The sequence below is a fragment of the Phalacrocorax aristotelis genome, unplaced genomic scaffold, assembly GCF_949628215.1.
Source record: "Phalacrocorax aristotelis unplaced genomic scaffold, bGulAri2.1 scaffold_144, whole genome shotgun sequence".
Lineage (NCBI taxonomy): Eukaryota > Metazoa > Chordata > Aves > Suliformes > Phalacrocoracidae > Phalacrocorax > Phalacrocorax aristotelis.
Genome location: NW_027441211.1, coordinates 96,531 through 113,393, shown reverse-complemented (window position 1 = coordinate 113,393; position 16,863 = coordinate 96,531). Strand labels below are relative to the sequence as shown.

The following is a 16,863-nucleotide window of genomic DNA, read 5'->3' as shown; positions in this document are numbered from 1 at the left end:
AATATGCAAAGTTTCATGCTACCTAATGTTCAAGATACGTGACAAGATCTCAGCACTTGCATCACCTGGCTAAATACCCAGTTTCAAAGTGTGTGACGCAAAGGACTTCACAAACAAATTTAAGGTAAACACCTTCAGAAACTTTAATTATTTTATTAAAAATTTTCATAATTGATTTTTAAAAATAAAGCCAAATCTTCATCTACTGTAAAATCCTATACCTCTACCTATTTTAATGATTGTTCACGAGAAATTTCTCCTCTCCTTTTCTAAAAAAAGAGAGAGTCTTTTTCTTCTCTTTCCTCAAAATCTCTACTATCCAACATAGCACTTGTCATCCTTTATATATTTTTAAAAAATATTTCCTTTTAGTAGATAAAAGCTATCACTCACCTGGGGAATTCATTTCCTTTTCATCTGTAAAATGAGATAGGCAAGGAATGCTAACTATTCCTCATTCTTCCCTCTAGGGACATAAACAGTTCTTCTTGGAGGGTATATAATATTTTAGAAACAGACTCATTAACAGCCTGGAAATGTTTTCATTGATATTCTGCCAGTTTAGCCTAATTAACACCTAGAGTTCACCCAAAAGGTTGAGAGCCTTTGGATCTTGCTTTTTGGGATTGTTAAGGCTGGTGAGCCAGGACGTGACAGCGCTCCCTTGTAGATCAGTAATGGAGTTTCACATTACACACACTCAATTAAAACCCTTTGTGTAACAACAGGGTGCTCCCATGACAGGCTGGTGAACTACCAAATTGCCAAAGAGCTGACAAATTACTTACATGAGTTGAAATTTGTATCATCTTTATGTTGACTTCAGAGGCTTGAGTGTAATAGTACAAGGCATTTAAATGATGCACAGGTCTTTGAGATGAAAGAAGCTTTGAGGAAGATTTTTCATCTGATGCCACAATGAGACTAGACTGGTACATAAACCATAAGCAAGTTAACTACTGGGAAAATTTAACTATCAGTGACAATTTAACCAACTGCAACAGAATTTATACAACTGGAATTATCTGAATGACTCAAACCTTCCCAACATGAGAATCTCTTCATTTTTTCCCCAGCATCTATCGATTTAGTAGCTTCAGTGGCTATGGCAAATCTGGTTTAAATCTCAGATCCTTACTTCTAGTAAAAAAAACAATTTACTTGCAAGGATTTCTAAAGGTTTTAAATCCTGCAAGTGTCCTATATTCCTTGACATGAGCTTTTTGTTGGAATTCTGCCGGGCTGCCACCAGGACAGCAAAGACAGGCCAGCTTTTATAAGGAGCTCTAAAATACACAGTATTTATACAGTAAATAACAAGTAAATAGATCAAACAGTTTTGCTCTCTGTCACGAAAAACTATGTGTATGTCTCCTTTGAGACTTCTGCTGCTGTTCATGTTTTACTTCACAAATCCAAGCATACGAGCAGTGATTTGATGGTTAAACAATGTAAATCTTTCTTTGCACCCTGCAGCTCCAGGTCAGAGTTATTCAGAGTGTGAATCACAAGGGGATTCCTTAAAACAAGTATCATTATATGCTAGATTAGATATCCTACCATTCTGCTGGATCATAAAATGCTTCCAGCCTTGAGAATAATTTCCTGGCAGGGATGCAGAAAGCCAAGTATTATGATGAGTCAGTGTGGAACCAATATGCATTTCAGCTGTAAAATTAAATATTTTCTTAATCTTGAGCTCTAAACATATGTTCTTCTCCTCTTATTAGTGGCCCCAGTAGTATTCATATCACATCTCCACCTGCTAGTGATGATCTACATTGTGATGAATTTCACCCAGAAGTTGTTTCAAAAAAAGGTAGGAGGGGAAGAAAAAAACAACAGAAGATTGGAGATACAATAAAAGCATAACTTTATTCATACTAAAGAGTGGATTAAAATACAGCAAAGCAACAGGTTTCAATATGGGAAGAACGACACATCTCGTGGCGATGTATTCCACAAACAGAGCTCCTTTCAGTGTAGCATTGCACCTTGAACATCAAGTCCCATCTACTGTCTAAATTATAAGTTTTACACCAGGCACTATCAAATACAGTCATGCACAGCAGAACTACATACTTGATTAGAAATATAAAGTAGTACAACAAGCGTAGGGGCCTCATTTAGGGAATGACTAACTCCCACAACTCCATTAACTTCAGGTGGAGCTGTCAGTATCTAACATCACATCTGAAAACCATGGCCATGAGCTCAGTCCTGAGTTGGGTCGTGCTTCAGCGTTCCTGGTCGTTTCTTCCTACTGCTCCTCATGCTTTAGCACGGCCCATAGAAGCCACTGCGGTAGGTGTTGTAGCGACGGTAGGGCCGGCTGTACCCACTGCCCAGGCCTGGGTAGCCAAAGCTCCCAAATCCCGAGGAGCCCCCGGAGGAGATGGGCACTCCCTCTGCGCTGAGCACACTCCCAACAGCCGCGGATGCTGAGGATCCCACAGTGGTGTTCTGGGGGAAGGAGCTGAGGATGGGTCCGGGCAGGGTCACCACCACGGGAGAGGGCTGGATCACCACTGTTGAGTCCTGGCACTGCCTGACGCAGGTCTCGTTGCAGCTATTTGCCAGTGGGGTTGGGCCACAGGAGGTGGAAGGACACCTCTCATAGCAGGACATGTCTGTAGGATGGAAGTAAATCTGAAATACAGGACCAGAAGTGAATGCAATGTAGGAGTCATATTGCACTTACATTTACTCAGCTCAGGTATCAGGACAACAGGAGCTTTCCAGGGATCGGTTTAGGAATTGAGTGGGGGGTGAGTTGAGAAGGAAACAGAATTCTTAAATATAGTACAAGAAGAGGGAGGTTGAAATAATCCTCTTGCAGTTTTGGTGATCCAGCGGAATAGCTGGCAGCAGAACAAAAGGGCACATACCTGTGTAATTACTTTAATTTTAGTATTTTGATTGGCTGTATGTCTGGAAAGACACTACTGAGATCCAGTCCCAGGTATTCAGAGCATTGTAGACGTAGTAATTATGAGTAATACCTAGCCACAAATGTACTTATGGATAGAGTTCAATAGACAGCTGGAAAATGAAATGAAGAATTATTTTCCGTGTCCTAAATTCACCTACAAAGAGGTACAATTTTCAATATAGTTAAGCATACTTGAAGCTGAGGTCTTTGGAAATCTTTCCCAGACAACTAGTCCACAGACATGCCATCCATGAGAAAGCCAGGAATTCCTCACATGCTCCCTGTGTGATTCCAACACACACCAATAAACACCAAGTTTGCTGTTTCCTATGCCCATCTCAGTTTGTTGGGTGCTCAGTTCCTCTATTTTTACTATTCTTTCTCCTTGTCCTCACAGTCCCTGAAACTATTTCTCTAGACTTGCAGGAGATGTCATTGCACCCTATAACTTAATTTCAAAACTTGACACTATATGAAACCGTGCAGAACTTTTTGATGATATCTATCATATTGAAGCCCATGTTGATTACTCTAGCAGAAGAGGGTTGAGGATACGTGATTAGAGCCAATATCCCTCGCTGAACTCAGTGTAACTATTCCTTCTCAGTATGCATTTTCATTTTGTCTTCATTTAAGAAGTGGTATTTAGAGCTCAAAATCTTGTGTTTCAACATAACTGATTTTTAAAACCCACAAACCTCTGCTTTAAACCTTCCTAGTTTCCTTGGTCTCCAGCTGTTTCTTTTAGTATCTGGTTCATTTTACCCTCTTGTTTTGCACTGTTCCCAGTAATAGATTCATCATAATCAAAATGGGAACACTGAAGAAACCTCCCATGGAATGAACAGCAAAGAAAAGGATTTTTCTGGATGACATTTCTGAAGGTTAATACATTCACATCCCTTACAAACACTGTTGCTTTCATATCAACCCAGCTGAAATTTCAGGCATTACAGATGATGGGTAAGACCTTTAAAGATATAAAATGCACATTGCTACTTGAAAGATGACTGAGCACATAGATCTCTGTAATCATAGAATCATAGAATCGTTTGCTTTGGAGGGGACCTTTAATAGTCATCTAGTTCTAACCCCCTTGCACAGGTATTCTATCCATTCAGTTTGTTAATCTATTATTACTGCTACTACTACTACTATTATTACTATTATTGGGATTTGCTGAGTCACATAGCACGTTTGAAAAAACCCACATTTGAATGAATCCTTATCACCATTTCAAGGATCTGTATAGTCAAGTCGGGACTCCAGAAATACCTGCAATTCTAACAGCAAAACCCCCAAATTTTTTAAAGAGAAAAAGTCTTCCCCCAACCAATCCAGCAACCAGCAGAATGCTGTGGAGAAAAAAAAGAACAGCAACCAAATCGTTATGAAAGCAAGAATTCAGCAAATAGAAGAGGAGATTTGAACTAACCTTGTTCACAAAAGGGGAAAAAGGTAAGAGAAGTGGTAGGAAGGACCCTGAGTTGAGTGAGTTTTTATACTGCATCTCGGATGGCCTGAGGACCACAGACATCCTTTGTGCATGAAATTATTTACGAACGAGTAGGTCTTGAATGCAAAATGCTTCCAACTGATTAAATATCTTTTCCTTACTGTTCATTACTTTGTTTTCATTTCCGTATCTTCCGACATACATATTCCGTCGTACAAGTTTCTCTCATCTTCTGGTATTATGGACCACATTTATTCCATTGCCACCTTTCAGTCACAACTAAATTTAGGCTCCAGTGTATGTTTCACTTTGGTCATAAGGAAAAACATTACGAGGTGTTTATACAATACATAATTCATCATTCAAAGGTGTTCTTTTATTAAGAATATGAGTGTAAATCCTTAATAAATTCTGGTCTCCACTAATGTTTACAAAGCTCTGACTCCAGCCAAGAATAAGAACAATCTAGGCTGAACCTCTGTGTTTTGTGAAGGCCTTGCAAAAGAGCACAAGCATAAGCACACCTGAAATCCCACTGAATCCAATGAGGAAAAATCAGAGCCCTGTTTGAGATTTAGAGAAAATTACTATTATATTATATCAAATTTGGATAGTATCACCCTATTACACTTTGGTAACACAGTCTGAGGTACGGCTGCTAGCGCACAGGCACATTTAAACCTGATCTATCAGTTCTTTTATGAAGGGAACCTATAACTCCCCTCTGTACCATCTCAGACCACAAATATGAATAGCTCTTCACGAGTCAGCTTGAGGACACATATGAATTTTTAAATAGTTTGAGGTATTATCCTTGCACAAGCTTAACTGTGGAGTCATTGCGGGGAAAAAACCACAAAAGGATCTGTTTGCCACTGAATTTTTTCCCTTACTACAGACAGCAGTACAACAGTGATTACACTCTGGACTGGTGGAAGTTCATTGCCTAAGTTGAATATATATATAATTTTAATATGTTTTTTAACTTTACTTTGCAATCTCTCCTGTACAAGCTGCAGGGTTTGAACCTCTCATCGGAGTTATTGAATATTGTACATGAGGATTCATAGACATCTGGAAAATAAAAGTTCTTGCTTTTATGTTCCTAAAGAAGGACTTCAAAATCCTTCTTAATTTTCATTAATAGTGTGCATATTCACAGAATTAAGTTATCAAACTATTCATGATATATGATGAGGTTTTAACACTCTCAACCTCTGCCCAGTGGGATGTCTTTAAAACCTCTGAATCAAGATCATTCTTTACCATCTATAAGCCAACACATAGGTTTCTACCTTTACAAAGTAAAGGTATAAAAGTTAAATTTTGTATTTTAACAGACTCTGTGAAAACTAATCCTGAACTATTCTTCAAAGAAAAAAGATAAACCTTTTACAAATTTTTAAACTGCTTTTCATATTTCAAGAACATTATCTAAAGTGACCCACTTATGCTCTTAAATATTTCCCTTACTTTCCAGACCTAAACAATGCTACCAGCACATAAACATGTGAACACATACATTTTTGAAATACAAATTCTTCTGTAACATCAGGTGCTTACTAGCAACCTGGAGAATTAATTTTCCTGAAAAACTTGTAACAATATCCACAGAAGTTTGCAACACTTCCAGTCTGCTTCCTTCTTTTAATACAAGAGGAGCTATTTGGTATAATGCCTCTTATTTTATAAACAAACTCATCACAGAACACTCTAGTATTTTCAGAAAGACTTCTGAACTGTCTCCTGACCATGGATCAGCCCCCGATTGGTCCAACTGGCTCAAAGAACTCATCCAAGAGGCTTGAAGCTCTCCTTGGATCTCCTCAGAGACTTTTTTAAAGATGGTGAAGAAGTTAACTGGCAGTTGTTCTTAAGTGGATCAGGCAGGGAATTGCACGCAAAAAGCTTTAGTAAATGTCTTGAACATGATCTTAGATTGTGCTCCTGAGACACCCATAAGCTAACAAATTGCTGAGGAGCTTAAAAAAAGTCTTTATTCGACTGGGCTTGGAGTAGTTTCATATTGACATTGATAGAGTCGGTATGAAAGTACCAGAAATTTAAAGTACCTATAAATTGGGAAGATGAAAGAATTTTTAATGGGTAGAGTATGTTCCTCCTGCAATGCCAAGATGAACATGGACTGGAAAATGAAGCAAAATTATTTCATTATCAAGGTTCCACCTGCAAAAATATATGTGGGAACTAAGTCATGCAGGAAAGGATGCCTCGATAGTCTCATAAATTTGTAAGCTTTCATATGCATAGTTATTGTACCCATTTCTCCAATCTTACCAAACAAGGGGGACATGGCTTTCAAATTTATATTCTCATTCTTCAGGGACTGTCTCTCTAATGACACATTTAATAAAGGATTCAACACCCTGCACAAACACTCCACAATGCCATGCTGTCTAAAGACAACTGGTTCCAGGACACTGCTTTCTTTTTTCTTCTAAATCACAAAGCGTAGACTTAAGGGCTTATGACAGAGCATAGTTCTCCAAGATTTTTCATTCACAAGCAGCACCACAAATGTACCTTTCAGGACATGCTGTTGTTGGACACAGGCCACTTAGCCAGACATCTAATTCTCCTGAAATTAATTTCTGAACTCTTTATGCTACATGTCCATTTGCATCATAGAAAGACGCCTTCCTGCCAGCAAGAGCGAAGCCATTCTTTGATGTACATCAGAGTGCAATCAGTGATTCCTCACAGATCTCAGTGAATAACAAGTTACTTCTGGCATACTAGTTCTGTCAACAGGGCACCCTATGCTGTGTATGCATTCCAGCCCCTTCAATTGTTTGTTGAGAGAAGACACTTACGGAAACCAACTTTTAAGCAGAGAATCCACTCAGTCTAGTACCTATTGATTTACCATCTTTCATACTTTTCTTTTGCTCCCTCAAGACACAGTCTAAAAGGGGACATATCCTAACTGGTTTTTTCCCAATTTGGTAACTTTCCAAGTAAGTAAATCTTAAGTAAAGAACACTTAGAACATAAATTTAAAACTTTTGGAAAAAATAAACCTACAGCTTTTCCCTTACTGTGTGGGCATTTGGACTGGTTCCAGCACTGAACCTGAACACGTCTGGTTCCTCCACTATTTCTATCTCAGCACTATGGCAGTTTCATTTTCGAATAGATTTCAGTGGGCTCTAGAAGAGAAAACACTGCATGAGGTATAAAGTGTTCAGAAATCACACAACTCTCATTGCTTTCTTGTGCTGTGTCTTGCTGGAGCCCACATAGCTCCAGGGGGAGAGCAAAGGGGTCAGTACAGTTAAAAACTAAGATAAATCTCTCAGAGCTTACATACCCACAGACAAGGGTATTCTTTCTTATTTTTTGATGTCTTGGTTGCACACAGTGTGCTGAGTTTTAGTATCTTTGAGAAAATTCCTAGATGGTGAGTAAGAGGATTAAACCCAAACTCCTCTTAAGGGCAACACCTATGGCCATTTGTCTCGTTCTTCACTCAGGTAATTTTCCTTCTATATTATGAGCGTTCTTGTGTGGATTAGCTAAGGAATAAGATTTACTGGATTTTGTCAAAGACCATCATCAAAACTTATTAATCATACAATCATATGTAGAGTCTTCTTACTATGACAAGATTTGAACACAACTTAACTTCGAAGCCTTGAGTCAAGATCACTCATAGGATGTCATGGTTAAAGTTACAGAGTCTACTAGTATTCAACTTAACCAAAAGCAGAGACCCAAACTTGCTTCAAAAACATCTTATTATGCATGATTAAATTCTCAGTTTCAAAGATCCCAAATAAGTGATGAGATCAGAAAGCTCCAAACAGAAATATCACAATTATACTTTGACAAATAGAAGTAAAAAAGAATTTTGGAAAAAACTAACATGAGAAATATCCATGTAAACCTGTTCAATGCTTCTCAAGAGTGCAAACAACAATGAAATTGTTTTTATTAGGTTGATAAGTTGTACCTGTTCAATCCACATTTTGAACTGAGAAAGTACTCTACATAGATTTTTTTTAATATAATGACACATTTCTCCTTAAGGAAGTGAAAACAGGAGAGGAAAACCACAATGAAACTCAAATTCAGATGCAACGTCAGTTTAATGATTACAAACTAAAGTAGCGTTCTGCAAAACAAAAGCAATATATAATTAAGAAAAGCCCTTTAACACATTCCAACTGAAAAGAGCAAGCAAGATTCCATTTTTCCTTAATTGCCAAATAAAACCACTCCACTGATATAACTTTAAAGTACAACATTATACAAAGTCAATTTGAAATTGAAAATGACAGATGCAAGAAATGCCACTGAAAGCAGGAATTCCAAGAATAAGACCTATGTTGTCCATGTGACAGAACAGAACAGTACAGCCCGCCCTCCTTTGCAGGAGGGCACGAGGGTGCTCAGCCCCTCTGGAAACCCTGGCCAGCAGCTCCGTCCTCAGTGCGGCACCTGGCTTTGGGCTTCCCGGTCGATGCACTCACTGGACGTCCGGCCCGCCTTTAGCAGGGCAGGCACCTTCTGCCGTAGTAGCGGCCACCAAGGCCGGAGATGTTAAAGCCCCCGGAGGAGATGGGCACTCCCTCAGCGCTCAGGATGCTGCCAACGGCAGCGGAGGTGGTGGATCCCACAACGGTGTTCTGGGGGAAGGAGCTGAGGATGGGTCCGGGCAGGGTCACCACCACGGGAGACGGTTCGATCACCACCCGGGAGTCCTGGCACTGCCTGACACAGGGCTCGTTGCAGCTGTTGGCAAGCGGGGTTGGCCCACAGGGACGGCACAGATCGTAGCAGGACATGGCCGTGGGACGGAGGTGCACCTGGGAGAGAGGGCAGGGAAAGCACAGTCAGCGTGTGAGGTGCAGCCCGACAGGGTGCTCCGCAAGAGAAAAGGCACGCTCTGGGGATAAGATACAGGGCACATCAGGAGAAAGAGAGCAGTAGAGCCCCAGTCCTGAAGGGGACTCTGCAAACACAGAAAAGGCCATGACCTAACTCCCCACTATGGAGAAAAGGAGAAGAGAGCCAATGAGAGCAGGATCTGAGAACAAGGGTCTCAACTAAAGCTAAACCAACTTCACAACTCAGTTACAGCAAATGAAATAGAAGAAAAAAACAGAAAGAGAAGAGTGAGGCAAAGGTAGTTGCAGCTCCCCTTGTTCACCAATACGGAGAAGGCAGGAGAAGTGGATGAGGGAACCTACTATTAAAAAAACTTTTATATCAGCCCAGACCACATCAGGACCACAAGAAACCTCTGCAAATGTGACGTCTTCACAAACAAGCTTATCTACATGTAAACCAGCACACCTGTAGAACCAGGCACACTGCTTATGTTCCCTCAAACACTGCCTTTTCATTTCGCTGTTTGCGACACGCCAATTGAGAAACACAGCCTCCTTTCAAATGGCAATATTACAGAATAACAAAATTCTGTGCAAAATAACACCAAAGTAAAAAGAAAATTACTGCAGTGCACAGCTCCTGAACAAGGAAAACCCAGAGGCAGTAGACGGGAGCAGCCCAGAGTCCAGCTCAACCATCAAGTTCATGGTGAAGAAGCAGGACTGACATCAAGCAGGGCAGTCATCCCACAGGTCAGCAGCACATCCAGTGATCACAACCTGCGTCAACAGAGCCCACTGATTGCTGACCAGAACCATAATGACCAGACAGGTTCAAGGAGAGCCTGGGAAATCAGTGGGCAGTTTGAGGTCTGCATCAAGGGGGCTCGCGGTCAGGCATAAGCAGAGCCACGAAAGAACAGGAGGCTTACGCTCCTGCCACCAAGCCAAAGAACAGCCTGAGGGCTCAGGACAGAGCTTAAATAGAGCCCTGGGTCAAAGGGAAGCGGGAGAGAGCCCAGGTGAGGCTCATCAGGGCCGTTGGGCCTGTTGTTACTGCAGTCAGGGCAGTGATGTGCAAGAGGAAAGAGGAAATCTCCCGCGCACCTGGGACACAGGGCACCAGTTCCATCCATCTCAACAGTGTTGGGAAGGACTTGTTCCTTCAAGAAAGGATGCTTGCATTAATTCTACAAGTGCAAAATCTGTCTTTTCTTCTAAGGCTCCTTTCAATCCCATCCCGGACCCAGAAAACCCACAGGTAGAGTCTCCGACCAGACCTTGATCCTCCCACGGTCAGCGCCTAGGGCGACGGTCTGCCCAAAGGCTCCAGTGCTCTGCCGCACCCTGCGCTCTCTCACCATGTGCTGCAGATGCTGCCTTCCCTCCCTGGTGTGATCCTATCCCCCCACCACGCTTCTGCTCTCAGCCCAGCACGGCTCATGCGTGGTGATGGAGAGTGCTTTCCCTGGGGGCCTGCCTGCACAGCAGGGCACAGGGAGTTTGCTGACAGCAGCTGTCTTTCGGGGAAGACAGGGCTTTAGCTGTGGGCAAGGGCACTGGAAGTGTTTCCTCAGCGTATGGGAGAACACGGGAGGTGGCCCTCACCCTACCTGAAGCAGGACTGGGGAGGCATGGAGCAAAACATCACCTGTGGAGGACTAGAGCACCAGGGAGGAAGGCACTGGCAGCTTGTCCTCTCCTACATCCCCTGTGGCAGGAGCAACCACCACCCCCCCGTGCAGTTTTCCACACCAACTGCATGCCAGCATCACAAACGAGCAAGGTTCCTTTGCTCCCTGACGCTGGTGGTCTTGCAGTTGAAGGCAGAGAGGCAGGAGGACACAAGGGCTGCATCCTGGAGGGATTCTCTCTTTCCTCCCTTCCTTCCTTCCTTCCTTCCTTCTCCTGGTGGGCAAGGGACTTGCTCGATGCCCTCATTTCCGTGTCATGGGCAACAAGTCATGCAAACTCCCAAGCAGTGACTGTGCAGCTCTGCTAACAGTGTTGACTGCTTCAGAAAGGGGCCTGAGGATCACGCAGAGATGGTCTGGGCACAGAAGTGGAGGGATACCACTATCTGAGCATCTCTCACAGACCACAGACATCTTGAGCCACGCAAAGCATCGTGGGGTTTTGTTTTAGAGACACAACAAGTGTGGTGTTTAGGACAAAGGCATGTGGGTGACGTTGGGAAGGCTATATCCCATGGGAAGTACAGTCCACTCCAGGAGGTCACGTCAGTGGGAATCCCCTCCTCCCAATCCCGCAAGAAAGATGTGAGCCCACCACATCCCTTTGGACAGGCCTTTGTCTTGTAGAGCATCCCATTTCCCCTGGAACGCTTGGCTGGGCATCCCACGAGGGAAGGAACACGAGGAGACGTCAAGCTACAATGCAGCATAAACTTTAATGATTAGTCTAAAGAGTGAAACAAAGCAGCGCGTGCTGGAAGGGACCCGGTCCGGGCTGCTACAGGTGCAGCTGACAGTCAGGCAACCCTTCACAGCAACGGGACACGCGTCTTCCTCCCACACACACGGGCAGGGGGTGGTGAGCTGGGCCCCTCTCAGCTTGCTTCAGGATGAACCCATGGCACAGGACAGCAGGAGGCAACAGGGACTCATGATGCGGAGAAGAAAGCAGGAGGAGAAGACGACATCAGTTGGCCATGTTTCCAGGCAGCACAGCAAGGCCCCTTGCTTCCATCCCTCCTTTGCAGGAGGGCACGAGGGTGCACAGCCCCTCTGGAAACCCTGGCCAGCAGCTCCGTCCTCAGTGCGGCACCTGGCTTTGGGCTTCCCGGTCGATGCACTCACTGGACGTCCGGCCCGCCTTTAGCAGGGCAGGCACCTTCTGCCGTAGTAGCGGCCACCAAGGCCGGAGATGTTAAAGCCCCCGGAGGAGATGGGCACTCCCTCAGCGCTCAGGATGCTGCCAACGGCAGCGGAAGTGGTGGATCCCACAGCAGTGTTCTGGGGGAAGGAGCTGAGGATGGGTCCGGGCAGGGTCACCACCACGGGAGAGGGCTGGATCACCACCCGGGAGTCCTGGCACTGCCTGACACAGGGCTCGTTGCAGCTGTTGGCAAGCGGGGTTGGCCCACAGGGACGGCACAGATCGTAGCAGGACATGGCCGTGGGACGGAGGTGCACCTGGGAGAGAGGGCAGGGAAAGCACAGTCAGCGTGTGAGGTGCAGCCTGACCGGGTGCTCGGCAAGAGAAAAGGCACGCTCTGGGGAGCAGGGACAGGCGGCATAGGAAAGAAGAGAGCCTTAGGAGCCCAGTCCACAAGATTTCCCTGCAAAGACATTCCAAGACCTCCTTCCATCAAAGCCCAGTGGACAACAAGTTGGACAGAGACTATGGGAACAGGAGCAAGGCCCTCAGCAGAACCATCCTGAACGAAAAGCCATGATTGAGCCCTAAAGAATCAGAGAAAAACAAGACCAAGAGGAGAGTGAGGCAAAGGTAGTTGCAGCTCACCTTGTTCAGCAAGGAGGAGAAGGCAAGAGAAGACGATGAGGATTCCAACTGCTGGACTGGCTTTTATACTGGCCCAGACCGCCCCAGGCCCCACAGGCACCCTCTGCGCATGTCATGTCTTCACCAACAAGCTCATCTCTTATGCAAAGCATCACAATTAGAGAAATGGGGACACTGCTTTTGTTCCCTGCAACGCTGCCTTTTCATTTCCCTGTTCATGACATGCCCATTGAGCCACACAGCCTCCTTTCAAGTGACAGTATTAGAGGCCAACATGATTCCAGGGGAAATGACACGTCAGCATAGGCCGACGATGCAGACGGTGATGAAGAGCCTCCCACCCCGCCAGCTGATGCCAGTCCCTTCCCCTCCAGGGCATCACTTTAAAGTGTTTCCTGAAGAATGGAGCAGGTCTCCTCACAACCCTGAGGCTTCAGCCTGGACATCCACATGCAAAGGTCAGCACCATTAGTCGCTCTCCCTCACACGGTGCTCACTCACACTGATTTAGGGATCGCCTTTCTAGGCAGGGCACTTGGCTCTGCAGGTTTAGACGCTGTCGCTGGGACTGAGCCGTGCTCTCAGCAGAAGATTGCCTCCCTCTTTTGCCATCCTCCTTCTCTCCTCCACCCCTGCCTGCCTGAAGCAGCAGGCTACCAGTGGCTAAGAATGAAGGCTGTTCCCCTCCCAACACTCTTTGCTGGACACCACTGGCAAAGGTGGAGGCACCCCAGCACCAAGGCATGTGATGGCCAAGCCACACACATGTCCTTCTTCCTGCCCCTGTCTTTGCCACCACTTCTGCCCTGGCCATCCAGGCTGCCGGCACACCAGGCACGACCAAAGACTTGGCGGGAGTTCCACAGGACCCCCAGCCCTCCTCTGCAGCAAGCAGGCTTGACAAGGCTTTGCAAGGACAGTTGGGGAGGAGCACGGCACACGAGGGGCCTCCTACTCGACCTGCAGCATGCCCAGAGCGGCAGGGCCAAAGTATTGCCTGTGCAGGACAAGGGAGTGGGAAGGAGGGACTGAGAGCAGAGCTGCTGGGGTACCACTGCCTCCCCCTCCACAGCCTGAAGGGAGAAAAGCATCCCTGCTTGGCGGCTCTCCAGGCACAGCCCGCACAGCAGCTGAGTGAGGTTTCTGGAGAACTGCCTGCAGGTCTGCTCCACAGCCACTTCCCTTCAGGACACAGTGACACACGCAGGAGGACTCTGCAACACTTCATGCTTTTGACCACAAGGCTGCTCCGGTGGGGGCAAAGATGCTTTTCCTGCTATGTTCTAGACCTCCTCAGAGTATCCAGGGCTTGCCACCGATGCTACCCATTGCCTTCACATGAGGGAGGGCAATGCCTGCCTGTCCATCCCCCTCCCCTACCCCTCTTACACAACCATGCTCAACCCACCCCCGTTGTCCCAAATTCTAGACGAGGGATCACATCTCCCCTTACACAGTGGCCCTGGCTGCCCCTGTCCCTTCAGCTCCTTTGGGACTCCCTCCAGTTCCAGGCTTTGGAAGAAGTGCTTGGACGACAGAAGGGCAAGGACACATTGCGAGTCGCAACCTAAGACCAGAGCCTTGGCCAGGAGGGCGCTAGCCTGCACAGAAACATCTTCTGCTTGGTCAGTGAACTGCCTCGTCAACTGGAAACCAATAGCCACCCTCGCTTGCTGCTCACATGTCCCACTGGGGAACCTCCTGGACGCCCTTTGCACGCTCAGACAGCACCACACCCCCATCCACCTACCCATGTCTCTTCCAACTACCTTAGACCTTGGTAGAAGTCAGCTCCTACAGGCACAGGACAGGACCACCGTTGGCCCTTAGCTGCCCACCCTTTTCCCAATCAGCAACTTGGCTGGGCATCCCACGAGGGAAGGAACACGAGGAGACGTCAAGCTACAATGCAGCATAAACTTTAATGATTAGTCTAAAGAGTGAAACAAAGCAGCGCATGCTGGAAGGGACCCGGTCCGGGCTGCTACAGGTGCAGCTGACAGTCAGGCAACCCTTCACAGCAACGGGACACGCGTCTTCCTCCCACACACACGGGCAGGGGGTGGTGAGCTGGGCCCCTCTCAGCTTGCTTCAGGATGAACCCATGGCACAGGACAGCAGGAGGCAACAGGGACTCATGATGCGGAGAAGAAAGCAGGAGGAGAAGACGACATCAGTTGGCCATGTTTCCAGGCAGCACAGCAAGGCCCCTTGCTTCCATCCCTCCTTTGCAGGAGGGCACGAGGGTGCACAGCCCCTCTGGAAACCCTGGCCAGCAGCTCCGTCCTCAGTGCGGCACCTGGCTTTGGGCTTCCCGGTCGATGCACTCACTGGACGTCTGGCCCGCCTTTAGCAGGGCAGGCACCTTCTGCCGTAGTAGCGGCCACCAAGGCCGGAGATGTTAAAGCCCCCGGAGGAGATGGGCACTCCCTCCTCACTCAGGATGCTGCCAACGGCAGCGGAGGTGGTGGATCCCACAGCAGTGTTCTGGGGGAAGGAGCTGAGGATGGGTCCGGGCAGGGTCACCACCACGGGAGAGGGCTGGATCACCACCCGGGAGTCCTGGCACTGCCTGACACAGGGCTCGTTGCAGCTGTTGGCAAGCGGGGTTGGCCCACAGGGACGGCACAGATCGTAGCAGGACATGGCCGTGGGACGGAGGTGCACCTGGGAGAGAGGGCAGGGAAAGCACAGTCAGCGTGTGAGGTGCAGCCTGACCGGGTGCTCGGCAAGAGAAAAGGCACGCTCTGGGGAGCAGGGACAGGCGGCATAGGAAAGAAGAGAGCCTTAGGAGCCCAGTCCACAAGATTTCCCTGAAAAGACATTCCAAGACCTCCTTCCATCAAAGCCCAGTGGACAACAAGTTGGACAGAGACTATGGGAACAGGAGCAAGGCTCTCAGCAGAACCAACCTGAACGAAAAGCCATGATTGAGCCCTAAAGAATCAGAGAAAAACAAGACCAAGAGGAGAGTGAGGCAAAGGTAGTTGCAGCTCACCTTGTTCAGCAAGGAGGAGAAGGCAAGAGAAGACGATGAGGATTCCAACTGCTGGACTGGCTTTTATACTGGCCCAGACCGCCCCAGGCCCCACAGGCACCCTCTGCGCATGTCATGTCTTCACCAACAAGCTCATCTCTTATGCAAAGCATCACAATTAGAGAAATGGGGACACTGCTTTTGTTCCCTGCAACGCTGCCTTTTCATTTCCCTGTTCATGACATGCCCATTGAGCCACACAGCCTCCTTTCAAGTGACAGTATTAGAGGCCAACATGATTCCAGGGGAAATGACACGTCAGCATAGGCCGACGATGCAGACGGTGATGAAGAGCCTCCCACCCCGCCAGCTGATGCCAGTCCCTTCCCCTCCAGGGCATCACTTTAAAGTGTTTCCTGAAGAATGGAGCAGGTCTCCTCACAACCCTGAGGCTTCAGCCTGGACATCCACATGCAAAGGTCAGCACCATTAGTCGCTCTCCCTCACACGGTGCTCACTCACACTGATTTAGGGATCGCCTTTCTAGGCAGGGCACTTGGCTCTGCAGGTTTAGACGCTGTCGCTGGGACTGAGCCGTGCTCTCAGCAGAAGATTGCCTCCCTCTTTTGCCATCCTCCTTCTCTCCTCCACCCCTGCCTGCCTGAAGCAGCAGGCTACCAGTGGCTAAGAATGAAGGCTGTTCCCCTCCCAACACTCTTTGCTGGACACCACTGGCAAAGGTGGAGGCACCCCAGCACCAAGGCATGTGATGGCCAAGCCACACACATGTCCTTCTTCCTGCCCCTGTCTTTGCCACCACTTCTGCCCTGGCCATCCAGGCTGCCGGCACACCAGGCACGACCAAAGACTTGGCGGGAGTTCCACAGGACCCCCAGCCCTCCTCTGCAGCAAGCAGGCTTGACAAGGCTTTGCAAGGACAGTTGGGGAGGAGCACGGCACACGAGGGGCCTCCTACTCGACCTGCAGCATGCCCAGAGCGGCAGGGCCAAAGTATTGCCTGTGCAGGACAAGGGAGTGGGAAGGAGGGACTGAGAGCAGAGCTGCTGGGGTACCACTGCCTCCCCCTCCACAGCCTGAAGGGAGAAAAGCATCCCTGCTTGGCGGCTCTCCAGGCACAGCCCGCACAGCAGCTGAGTGA

The 16,863-nt window shown here is 47.2% G+C and overlaps 2 protein-coding genes and 2 pseudogenes across 2 annotated transcripts; all 4 read right to left on the bottom strand.

The window, feature by feature from the left end:
• Positions 1–2,277: 2,277 nt before the first annotated feature.
• On the bottom strand, positions 2,278–2,628 carry LOC142051108 (feather keratin 3-like). The gene has a single exon (XM_075080296.1). The coding sequence runs from the start codon at positions 2,626–2,628 to the stop codon at positions 2,278–2,280; it is 351 nt and encodes a 116-aa protein (XP_074936397.1).
• A 6,173-nt stretch (positions 2,629–8,801) lies between these two features.
• LOC142051088 (feather beta keratin) lies at positions 8,802–9,213 on the bottom strand. Its single transcript, XM_075080280.1, has one exon. It carries the CDS (start codon positions 9,194–9,196, stop codon positions 8,900–8,902), a length of 297 nt encoding a protein of 98 aa, XP_074936381.1. The 5' UTR covers positions 9,197–9,213; the 3' UTR covers positions 8,802–8,899.
• A 2,776-nt stretch (positions 9,214–11,989) lies between these two features.
• On the bottom strand, positions 11,990–12,879 carry LOC142051091 (feather beta keratin-like; annotated as a pseudogene).
• A 2,184-nt stretch (positions 12,880–15,063) lies between these two features.
• On the bottom strand, positions 15,064–15,877 carry LOC142051095 (feather beta keratin-like; annotated as a pseudogene).
• Between the last annotated feature and the right edge of the window lie 986 nt (positions 15,878–16,863).